General features: G+C 37.3%; 1 protein-coding gene across 1 annotated transcript; it reads right to left on the bottom strand.

Annotated features, from left to right (window-relative positions):
• Window positions 1-7,306: 7,306 nt before the first annotated feature.
• On the bottom strand, window positions 7,307-9,388 carry LOC113360147. Its single transcript, XM_026603688.1, has 2 exons — window positions 8,361-9,388; window positions 7,307-8,225 (listed from the first exon to the last, which is right to left on the bottom strand). The coding sequence occupies exons 1-2, from the start codon at window positions 9,386-9,388 to the stop codon at window positions 7,307-7,309; spliced, it is 1,947 nt and encodes a 648-aa protein (XP_026459473.1).
• Window positions 9,389-12,426: the final 3,038 nt, after the last annotated feature.

The raw sequence follows: 12,426 nt of genomic DNA, 5'->3' as shown, positions 1-12,426 counted from the left end.
TGTAATTCGTTCTATAATAAGAGTTGATCGTAGTCGTTTGTGGACGTAGGCATATTGCCGAACCACGTTAAATCTTGTGTCTTTCTTTGTTTTGTTTAGTACATCTTATTTCTGTTTTCTTTAGTTCTACGTTGATCCAAAGAACTATTAGTGTCTTGTGAGGTTAATCCTAAGGCATTAATCCTAACACATTACACAACCCAAAAGGCATACGACGATAAGCAAATGTACCATAAGGACAGGTAAACGTGGTGTTTGGTTGATCTTCAAGTGTTATATGAATATGGTTATAACCCGAATAGCCATCTAAGAAACAATAGTGACTATGCCTCGACAACCTTTCTAGCATTTGGTCAATGAAGGGAAGGGGAAAGTGGTCTTTCTTTGTTGTCGTGTTCAACTTCCTATAGTCAATGCAAACTCGCCACCCTGTGGTTACACGAGTGGATACTAGCTCATTCATTTCATTTTGAACTGCAGTAATGCCAGACTTTTTGGGTACAACTTGGATGGGACTGACCCATTGGCTATCTGTAATTGGGTATATGATACCCGCATCAAGCAATTTCAGAATCTCACTTTTAACAACATCTCTCATGTTGGGGTTAAGTCTCCTTTGCATTTCCCTAAATGGTTTAGTATTTTCTTCAAGATTTATATGATACATGCAAATTGTGGGACTTATACCCTTAAGGTCTGAGATGTTCCAACCTAAGGCCTCCTTATGCTCTTTAAGTACTTTTAAAAGTTTACTTTCTTGTTCAGTTTCTAAACATGATGCAATAATAACAGGAAAAGTATCAGAAGAACCTAAGAAAACATATTTCAAAGTGTCAGGCAATGGTTTCAAATCAAGCTTAGGTGGTTCGACAAGAGATAGGACAGTTTTGGAATCAGAGAGTGGAAGTGGTTCCACTATATTCTGTCATTTAGCAATATCCATGGGTGGTACAGATTCAAGCAAAGATTTCACTTCACTAATGTACTCAGAATCGAAAAGATCTAAGTCAAAGTTATCTAAACATGCTTGCAAAGGGTCCACAGATAAGATGTCGGGCAATGAGTCTTGAATCAGACTCTCAATCATGTTAATCTCATACATTTCAGTATCATCACAACCATTGGGTTGTTGACTAATATTGAAAACATTCAGTTCTACGGTCATGTTACCAAAAGACAATTTCAATACTCCACTACGACAATTTATGATGGCATTGGATGTCGCCAAGAAAGGACGTCCTAAAATGACAGGAATGTGACTATCTGGGTTTTGCACAGGTTGAGTATCTAACACAATGAAGTCCACAGGAAAGAAAAATTTATCAACCTTGATCAACACATCTTCGACCACAAGGGATTCTCACATATCTTTCCGCTAATTGTAGCGTAACAGGGGTGGGTTTCAGCTCTCCAAGTCCTAAATGCACATACACAGAGTATGGCAATAGATTGACACTTTCTCCCAAGTCTAGTAAAGTTTTTTCGACCACATGGTCGCCTATGGTGCACGTGATTGTTGGAAAACCTGGATCCTTAAACTTAGTTGGGATCTTGTTTTGAATTATGGAACTTACCTGCTCAGTGAGAAATGCATGTTTGTGCACATGGAGCTTTCTCTTTTGTGTGCAAAGATCTTTCAAAAACTTAGCATATGTGGGTATCTGCCTGATTGCTTCGAGAAATGGAATGTTTATGTTAACTCGTTTAAACATCTCCAGTATCTCGTTGTACTGGTTACCCCCTTTTTGCTGCACCAACCTTTGCGGGAATGGATCAACAGGCACATGACATGGCAAAGAAACATTCACATTAGTAGAACTTTTAGATTTGTCAACATGCTCAGATTCATTTTCTACAGCAGGTGTTTTCTGTGCAGTAGTGTGGAAAGGTGAGTCTGACTCGGACCCATCTGTGTGTGGCATGCCTACATTATTTTTAATAACTCTACCACTTCGGAGAGTGGTGACTGCATTCAACTGATCATGTGAGGACTCATTGCAAGCAGACGTACTCGCCTGAAATGCACTTTTAGGATTTTGTTGAGGCTTACTAAGGAGTTTACCCTTTTCCCTCTCATTAAGTGCATCACAAATTTGGACCAGTTTGAGTTCTAAACTCGCAAGCCTTTGGTCATTTAACTTCTGATATTGCAAAAGATTTTGATTCATTTGGTTTACACCATCATCAAAGTTTGGCATTTTCTCTACAGGGTACTGTGTGTGTGACTGTACTTGGGGGTTTCTAGGATATGAATATCCTTGGTTATTACTAGTTGTACCCCCTTGTACTGGCCCTTTAGACCATGAAAAATTAGGGTGATTTCTCCATCCTGGGTTGTAGGTCTGGGATTAAGGATTGTTCTCTTGCTTATGATACAAAGCATTGGATCGTTCAAGTCTATACTCATGAAATGCTTGTAGGTCTAGACAACTATCCACTAGGTGGTCTGAACTATGGCATGCGACACAAGTGGCAGTTTCAATTTGGTCATGAAGAGTAGGGGCATTAAGTTTCACATTCTTCTGCAACTCTAACACTTCTACTCTCCTAGCCAAAGATGCAATCTTTGCATTTCCCTCAAAGTCAGGTTCAACTATATGGACATTAGCTATTGGGGCAGTCTTTCTAGGAAATTTGCACAAGTCTACATTTTTCAAAACCATGGTAAGGACATTGGAGCAATAATTCATTGAATCTTTCCAAATATTTTGCTAGAGTCTCTCCCTCTAATTGCACAAAACTATTCAGATTTTGACGAATTGTCACAGTCTTATGGTTAGGGAAGAAATTTTTGAAAAATTGTTTCATAAGATCATCCCATGTTCTAATGGACTGTGGTTGTGACCTTTATTGATGAATTTTCGAGGAGAGTTTGGCTTTACACCATGAAGCATAAGAATGAAGTCACCGAGGTGTTTAAGAAGTGGAAGACCATGGTAGAGAAACAACTTGGTCGTGTGATTAAGAAGATACGTTATGATAATGGCGGTGAATACATCGAAGACCCATTGAAGGAGTTTTGTGAGGAACAAGGTATCATTAGGCACTTCACAGTCAAGGGTACACCATAGGAAAATGGAGTAGCGGAAAGAATGAATCGAACGTTACTTGAGAGAGCACGGTGCATGTTGTCAAACGCAAGTTTAGACAAGATTTGGTGGGCTGAAGCAATTAATACGGCGTGCTATTTAATGAATCGATCACCATCAACATCTATTAAGTGTAAGTCACCTATGGAGGTATGGACCGGTAATCTTGTCAATTATACTAATTTGAAGGTGTTTTGTTGTCCAGCCTATTTTCATGTGAAATAAGATAAGTTGGGTGTTAGGGATAAGAAAGCAATTTTCTTAGGTTATCCATAAGGTGTTAAGGGGTATCGGCTATGGTGCCCAGAACTGAATAAGTTTATTATCAGTCGTGATGTGACCTTTAATGAGAAAGCGATGCTTGATTCAAAGAAGTTCATTGATTGGGACTCTCAAATTGAATGTGAGAGTAGTAGCGGTGTTGAAGATGATTCGATGCAGGTGGAGCAAAGGGTTCCTAGTTCATCTACTATATAAGAAGAAAAAGAAACTCTTGTAGAAGATGAAGTTGAGTTTGAGGTTCCTAGTGAGGAATCTACACAGCAACAAGTTGAGAATATTCCGTCCTTGACGTCTCAACGTGAGAGACGTGCACCAGTCCGTTATGGTTTTGATGAGTTTGCATCTTATGCATTCTCTGTTTTTGAGGATGAGCCGTTTACCTTTGAGGAGGCAATGGGTAATACTCATGTAGTTGAGTGGAAAACAGCCATGGATGAGGAGATTAAGTCTCTTCAAAAGAATCGCACTTAGGAGCTTGCTAAGTTGCCTAAGGGTCGAAAGAAGATTGGGTGCAAGTGGGTCTATGCGGTAAAGGATGGAATTCCATATTCCAAGGGTGTCGCTAATGGTGTACGATAAAAAGCAAGGTTAGTAGCTAAGGGATGTGCACAAAGGGAAGGTGTGGATTATAATGAAGTTTTCTCTCCGGTTGTTAAACACACTTCTATCCGAGTCCTTTTAGCATTTGTGCCGCAGTTTGACTTAGAGCTCAAGCAATAAGATGTCAAAACAACATTCTTGCATGGAAATTTGGAGGAAGACATTTATATGTCACATCCCATTGGTTATGAAGTTGCTGGTAAGGAAGATTATGTGTGTCGACTTGAGAAATCATTGTATGGTTTGAAGCAATCGCCAAGACAATGGTACAAGAGGTTTGATACATTTATGTTGCAGCAAAAGTATACTCGTAATAAATACGATCAGTGCGTGTACTTTAAGAAGTTTCCAGATGGAAGTTTTGTTTATCTTTTACTCTATGTGGATGACATGCTCATAGCTGCAAAGAGCAAGTCAGAAATTGATGTTTTAAAGAAACAATTGATTTTAGAGTTTGAGATGAAGGATTTGGGTTCAGCTAAGAAGATTTTGGGTATGGAGATTACTCGAGACAGATCTAAGGAAAAGTTATGTCTTACTCAGAAATCCTATCTTGAGAAGGTTCTTCGTCGCTTTGGAATGCATAACTCCAAAGCTATTAGTGTTCCAATTCCGCCTACAGTCAAGTTATCAAAACAGTTGTGTCCTACTACAACTGAGGAGAGAGAGTTTATGTCAAAGGTTCCTTATGCAAATGCGGTAGGTTCTTTGATGTATGTTATGGTTTGTACTCGTCCGGATATTTCACAGGTAGTTGGTTTAGTTAGTTGTTATATAGATAATCCTGGAAGAGCACATTGGTATGCGGTAAAGAGAATTTTGAGATATCTTCAAGGGACCTTGGATATTGGTTTAGTGTTTGAGAAGGAGCAGAATTTGAAGGTCTGTGGATTTGTTGATTCTGATTATGCAGGTGATAGGGATAAGTGTCGTTCTACTTCAGGGTATTGTTTTACATTGAGTGGAGGACCTATCAATTGTACTCGTCCGGATATTTCACAGGTAGTTGGTTTAGTTAGTTGTTATATAGATAATCCTGGAAGAGCACATTGGTATGCGGTAAAGAGAATTTTGAGATATCTTCAAGGGACCTTGGATATTGGTTTAGTGTTTGAGAAGGAGCAGAATTTGAAGGTCTGTGGATTTGTTGATTCTGATTATGCAGGTGATAGGGATAAGTGTCGTTCTACTTCAGGGTATTGTTTTACATTGAGTGGAGGACCTATCAATTGGAGGTTTATGTTACAACCAATCGTAGATTTGTCTACTACGGAGGCAGAGTATATTACTGTGACAGAGGCTGTTAAGGAAGCATTATGGCTTCGTGGTTTAGTTAAAGGCTTGGGGATAATACAACAGAGTGTTATTGTAAACTGTGATAGTCAGAGTGCTATTCATTTAGCTAAGAACCAAGTTTATCATGCACGCACCAAGCATATTGATGTTCGTTATAATAAGATACGAGAAGTTGTTGATAACGGATTAGTACAACTATTGAAGGTTGATACTGAAGATAATCCAACAGACATGTTGAAGAAAGTCGTTCCGAAGGTCAAGTTTGAGAGGTGTCTCATCTTGATCAATACTGCTCGTTGTTGAGTCCCTAAGGGCATTTGAGGCTACGGTTAACTTGAGAAGATCAAGCTCAGTTTGGTGGAAACATCGGCAAGGTGGAGAATTGTTATGTTGTCGATGTTTTAGGAAGATTCTAGAGTATTCTAGAATCGTCTAGGTGTTTCCTTAATTTAGTATATCTAGAGGTTTCCTAATTCAGTTAAACTCAAGGTTTCCTTTTGTAGCTATGTTTAGGTTTCCTAGTATAACTCATATACTTGGAATACAAGTTTGTAACCTATATAAATAGGTGTACAAGTCTTAAGGGAAAATACACAGCACAATTCAGAGAAGAGTTCTCATAACTAGAGAATTTTAGGGTTTAGAACGTTTGGTTCATAGAGAATTGTTTAGGGTTTGTGAACAGAATCCTGCTGGTCATAGTTGTGGTTTATTCTCTGTAATTCGTTCTATAATAAGAGTTGATCGTAGTCGTTTGTGGACGTAGGCATATTGCCGAACCACGTTAAATCTTGTGTCTTTCTTTGTTTTGTTTAGTACATCTTATTTCTGTTTTCTTTAGTTCTACGTTGATCCAAAGAACTATTAGTGTCTTGTGAGGTTAATCCTAAGGCATTAATCCTAACACATTACACAACCCAAAAGGCATACGACGATAAGCAAATGTACCATAAGGACGGGTCAACGTGGTGTTTGCTTGATCTTCAGGTGTTATATGAATATGGTTATAACCCGAATAGCCATCTAAGAAACAACAGTAACTATGCCTCGACAACCTTTCTAGCATTTGGTCAATGAAGGGAAGGGGAAAGTGGTCTTTCTTTGTTGTCGTGTTCAACTTCCTATAGTCAATGCAAACTCGCCACCCTGTGGTTACACGAGTGGATACTAGCTCATTCATTTCATTTTGAACTGCAGTAATGCCAGAGTTTTTGGGTACAACTTGGATGGGACTGACCCATTGGCTATCTGGAATTGGGTATATGATACCCGCATCAAGCAATTTCAGAATCTCACTTTTAACAACATCTCTCATGTTGGGGTTAAGTCTCCTTTGCATTTCCCTAAATGGTTTAGTATTTTCTTCAAGATTTATATGACACATGCAAATTGTGGGACTTATACCCTTAAGGTCTGAGATGTTCCAACCTAAGGCCTCCTTATGCTCTTTAAGTACTTTTAAAAGTTTACTTTCTAGTTCAGTGTTTAAACATGATGCAATAATAACATCCAAAGTATCAGAAGAACCTAAGAAAACATATTTCAAAGTGTCAGGCAATGGTTTCAAATCAAGCTTAGGTGGTTCGACAAGAGATAGGACAGTTTTGGAATCAGAGAGTGGAAGTGGTTCCACTACATTCTGTCATTTAGCAATATCCATGGGTGGTACAGATTCAAGCAAATAGTTCACTTCACTAATGTACTCAGAATCGAAAATATCTAAGTCAAAGTTATCTAAACATGCTTGCAAAGGGTCCACAGATAAGATGTCGGGCAATGAGTCTTGAATCAGACTCTCAATCATGTTAATCTCATACATTTCAGTATCATCACAACCATTGGGTTGTTGACTAATATTGAAAACATTCAGTTCTACGGTCATGTTACCAAAAAACAATTTCAACACTCCATTACGACAATTTATGATGGCATTGGACGTCGCCAAGAAAGGACGTCCTAAAATGATAGGAATGTGACTATCTGGGTTTTGCACAGGTTGAGTATCTAACACAATGAAGTCCACAGGAAAGAAAAATTTATCAACCTTGATCAACACATCTTCGACCACAAGGGATTCTCACATATCTTTCCGCTAATTGTAGCGTAACAGGGGTGGGTTTCAGCTCTCCAAGTCCTAAATGCACATACACAGAGTATGGCAATAGATTGACACTTGTTCCCAAGTCTAGTAAAGCTTTTTCGACCACATGGTCGCCTATGGTGCACGTGATTGTTGGACAACCTGGATCCTTAAACTTAGTTGGGATCTTGTTTTGAATTATGGAACTTACCTGCTCAGTGAGAATTGCACGTTTGTGCACATGGAGCTTTCTCTTTTGTGTGCAAAGATCTTTCAAAAACTTAGCATATGTGGGTATCTGCCTGATTGCTTCGAGAAATGGAATGTTTATGTTAACTCGTTTAAACATCTTCAGTATCTCGTTGTACTGGTTACCCCCTTTTTTCTGCACCAACCTTTGCGGGAATGGAGCAACAGGCACATGACATGGCAAAGAAACATTCACATTAGTAGAACTTTTAGATTTGTCAACATGCTCAGATTCATTTTCTACAGCAGGTGTTTTCTGTGCAGTAGTGTGGAAAGGTGAGTCTGACTCAGACCCATCTGTGTGTGGCATGCCTACATTATTTTTAATAACTCTACCACTTCGGAGAGTGGTGACTGCATTCAACTGATCATGTGAGGACTCATTGCAAGCAGACGTACTCGCCTGAAATGCACTTTTAGGATTTTGTTGAGGCTTACTAGGGAGTTTACCCTTTTCCCTCTCATTAAGTGCATCACAAATTTGGACCAGTTTGAGTTCTAAACTTGCAAGTCTTTGGTCATTTAACTTCTGATATTGCAAAAGATTTTGATTCATTTGGTTTACACCATCATCAAAGTTTGGCATTTTCTCTACAGGGTACTGTGTGTGTGACTTTACTTGGGGATATCTAGGATATGAATATCCTTGGTTATTACTAGTTGTACCCCCTTGTACTGGCCCTTTAGACCATGAAAAATTAGGGTGATTTCTCCATCCTGGGTTGTAGGTCTGGGAATAAGGATTGTTCTCTTGCTTATGATACAAAGCATTGGCTCGTTCAAGTCTAGACTCGTGAAATGCTTGTAGGTCTAGACAACTATCCACTAGGTGGTCTGAACTATGGCATGCGACACAAGTGGCAGTTTCAATTTGGTCATGAAGAGTAGGGGCATTAGGTTTCACATTCTTCTGCAGCTCTAACACTTCTGCTTTCCTAGCCAAAGATTCAATATTTGCATTTCCCTCAAAGTCAGGTTCAACTATATGGACATTAGCTATTGCGGCAGTCTTTTTAGGTTCACGAATGGACTCCCACTGTTGAGTCTTTTCAGCGACTTCAATTAAGAAAGTCCAAGACTCATCAGCACTCTTGTCAATAAATGCATCATTGCACATTGACTCAACTGTGGTTCGGTTACCAACATCTAGACCTTCATACAAAATTTGCACAAGTTTACATTTTTTAAAACCATGGTAAGGACATTGGAGCAATAATTCATTGAATCTCTCCAAATATTTTGCTAGAGTCTCTCCCTCTAATTGCACAAAACTATTCAGATTTTGACGAATTGTCACAGTCTTATGGTTAGGGAAGATATTTTTGAAAAATTCTTTCGTAAGATCATCCCATGTTCTAATGGACTGTGTTTGTAGGGCATACATCCAAGACTTGGCTTTTTCTTTCAAAGAGAAAGGAAATAGTCGCAGTTTGAGGGACTCTTCCGGCATTTGGTCGAAACGCAGAGTCCCACAGATTTCCTCAAATTCTCTCACATGGTGGTAGAGGTTTTCAGCATTAACCCCTCTAAACACAGGGAGCATGTTAATGGTACTTTCCTTAAGTTCAAACTGGCCAACAGCAGCTGGCAGGACAATACAAGAAGGCTGGCTTTCCCTTGTTGGGTACATGTAGTACTTGAGAGTACGGGGTTGATTTAATTCTTCACCCAGTGTCTCTGTTTGGTCTGGTCTGTCTACAGGTTCGTTTACTACAACAATGGGTATTTCTACAATATCCTCTTGATTGATCCTAACAAGTCGATTAGCTTGATCTCTAAAAGACACAATCATAGCCTAGCATGCATACCAATCAACATGTTACAAAAAAAACGGACAACCAGGACAATCACAATTTAATGCTCACGGGAATCTAAAGATAATTCATGCACTCAGAACCAATATGTTGTAGATACTAGATGGTACACAGTTCACATTCAAGGTTCAGAAATGATATCGCCGGTACAGTACTGGGTGTAGGCACGACAGTAAATTGTGTTCTGCTCCTTTTTCTTCCTTTCCTTGTTTCGCAGCGTGGTAACACGGGCACCTGGTGAGCTCAAAGAATAATTTCAGTACCCAAAAATGTGTATGAAAACACGGAACAATGACAGTAACTTTAGTGCAGATATCTCATAAACTAGGATATTACAGCAAGGTTATTACTGCAACCCGTATTGATGGCTAACCGAAAAATCAAGAATGCACTGACAGGACAAATGGAACTGACGATGCGAATACAGACAGGATGTAAATGGAAAAAGAAAAGAGAGATATGCAGAAGAGGAATTTCCTGTTTAGTCCATAAAACCCGACCCGGGTTAGTCTGTAGTCCATCCAGAAAAAACATTTAATAGGAGGTCCAAAAAAGTTCTGGTCTTTGCAAAAAGACCCGAGTACCCTTTTTATTATACGTGTGAATACAAAAGAACCAACCTCTCTCTGTAATTCTTCCATTAAACAACTTTTCCCTGTTACTTCCTCTCATTTTTTTTCTACCTCATCGTATTCAAGTGATCTTCTTAATTGGTCATCAACAAACAAAAGAAAAATCAACGACAAAACCCTAGATTTGATGAAATCATTACAAAAATCCGTTGAAACCATCACAAAATCAACTGAAAAAATCAGATCTAAACGAAAAATCGTATAAGATTGACATAGTTGTTCTGATGGAGATTCATTTTGGATCTGATTTTATGATTCGTTTTCCTGTTACTCATAACTGTTTAATACTGGATTATTGTGTTTTGGCTCATATATGTCTAATACTTGTTGTAGTTAATGAGGATTATTTGATGATGCAGTTGAAGTCTCTACCAGATTCAATTGGATGTTGCTTCTCTTTGGAAGAATTACAAGTAAATGGTTCAAAACAAATCCTTCTCTGCTTCTTCAGTTTTAAGTCATTCATTTTTCATTTCTATTTTTCGGTTTTGAGGACATATCAATATGTACTGCATACAAATCCCTAGAAGAAAAACTGTTGATAACAGAAGTAATTACAGAAAAATAACAATTACAGGAGTAATTACATAAAAATATGTAGTGGTCAATAAGTAGCATATTAACATATTGAAACTACATATTGACATGTGAAAAACCTGTCAATATAGGTATGTAGTATGTGAAAACCTCCATCTCAATATATAGTGTTACTTACTATTTTGTGGTATTTTGTGTGTAAAACTTATCAGTATGTAGTGATCCATAAGTAGTCTATTAACACATTGAAACTACATATTGACATGTGAAAACCTATCAATATGGATATATAGTATGTGAAAACCTTATTTACCCTGTCAATATGTAGTGTTACTTACTATCAATATGTAGTGGATACTTACATATTAATTGTGTCAATATGTATAACAACAAAAACCAAAGGAAAAACAACAGCAGCTACTTCACCAAAAGCAAAAGGAAGAGAACTGTAGTTTCTCAAACCTACAATATGTAGTTAGAAAATTTGAGGGCATCAAGCATGAAAGATAGGAGGATCATCTTATCAATTTGAAGCGTCTGATACCCAATACATATTGAATATATACTGAAGTTTCGCTGAGTAAATATAGATATGTAATGGGTTATCACCGTCACATATCAATACGTACTAAAGACTGCTAAATTATATTTTTGGCAGAGTTTTCTTTTGCGTGCCAGGATTTTACACTACAGAAAGATGTGTACTGCCAGTAGATAAGGATTTATACTTTTTCATTATTTTTATATTAGGTTACTGCATATGATTAGTATGTAGCAATATTATAACTATTGAAGCAAATTGGTATTTTTTACATACCTTTTTTGTAATAAAAAAGTTCTGAGTAAAAGTTGCGGTTTTCTATGAAGTTGATTTCTTCCAAAATTCTGGTATTCGTTCTAATATGTGTAATGAGTTTATTTTTATTATTGTTGATTCTTCATACAAATTTTCTTATATGATCTACCCTACATATCAGTACAAATCACTTCTGATTTCATTTTATAAAGAAACAATACATATCAATATGTATATTTGGATAGTTTGATTAGTGTAGTGTGTATGATCTAACAGTACATATTAACATGTATTATGTGGAGAAAAAAAAGCCTAGTTTATGGTTGATATGTACTGTTGAAAGTACTTTGTTCTTGACTAGTTCATGTTATATCTAATAGATACGGCTACTTTGTTCTTGGAGTTGAAATCTTCAATACATATTGATATGAATGCATATCATTATGTAGAGTGTTGTCGAAGAGGTTACATATGTACTATTGAAAAGTACATATTCATCGGTATATATCGTCGTGTACCTGTTAAATGTGTTCTTGTTATTTTGTTTTCTTTGCATATTTTCCTGGCAGTACATATGAAAAGAGATATGTACTGAGTTCCGAAAGGACATTGAGTATTCTGAATATGATGTAATGTGCACTACATATTTTTCAGTAGATATTTTTGTTTTTGAAACTAATCCCAAGTACATATCAATACGTACATCTTGATACCATTTTTTATGCTGGTTGTGATGCTTGAATGCCAACAGTGTGGTTGAATATTAATTTTGTGATACTTGAAAATGTATCAAAACAAGAGTGCATATTGATATGTACTAGGTTGAAACAAATAGTACATATTTATAGAAGCAACAATAGATATTGTTTCAAAACAACAGTGCATGTCAATATGTTTTGTGTGAAAACCTAGTTTATATCTTACATACTTTTCAGTACATATTTTGTTGTTCGGATACAGTTCCTTGATATCTACTCTGAAAGGAAATAATGCAACATATCAATATGTACTACCTTGCAAAAGAAAAAAAATAAAAGTGTTCTTGTGCTTC

This window comes from Papaver somniferum, chromosome 3 (assembly GCF_003573695.1).
Source record: "Papaver somniferum cultivar HN1 chromosome 3, ASM357369v1, whole genome shotgun sequence".
In the NCBI taxonomy this organism is placed as follows: Eukaryota; Viridiplantae; Streptophyta; class Magnoliopsida; order Ranunculales; family Papaveraceae; genus Papaver; species Papaver somniferum.
This window is presented reverse-complemented; position numbering and strand designations above follow the sequence as displayed.

Coding starts and splice junctions, on each gene's coding strand:
- LOC113360147 (XM_026603688.1), bottom strand. CDS start 9,388: ATGATTGTGTCTTTTAGAGATCAAGCTAATCGACTTGTTAGGATCAAT. Junction 8,226..8,360: donor CTTGAACGAGCCAATGCTTT/GTATCATAAGCA, acceptor TTCATATCCTAG/ATATCCCCAAGTAAAGTCAC.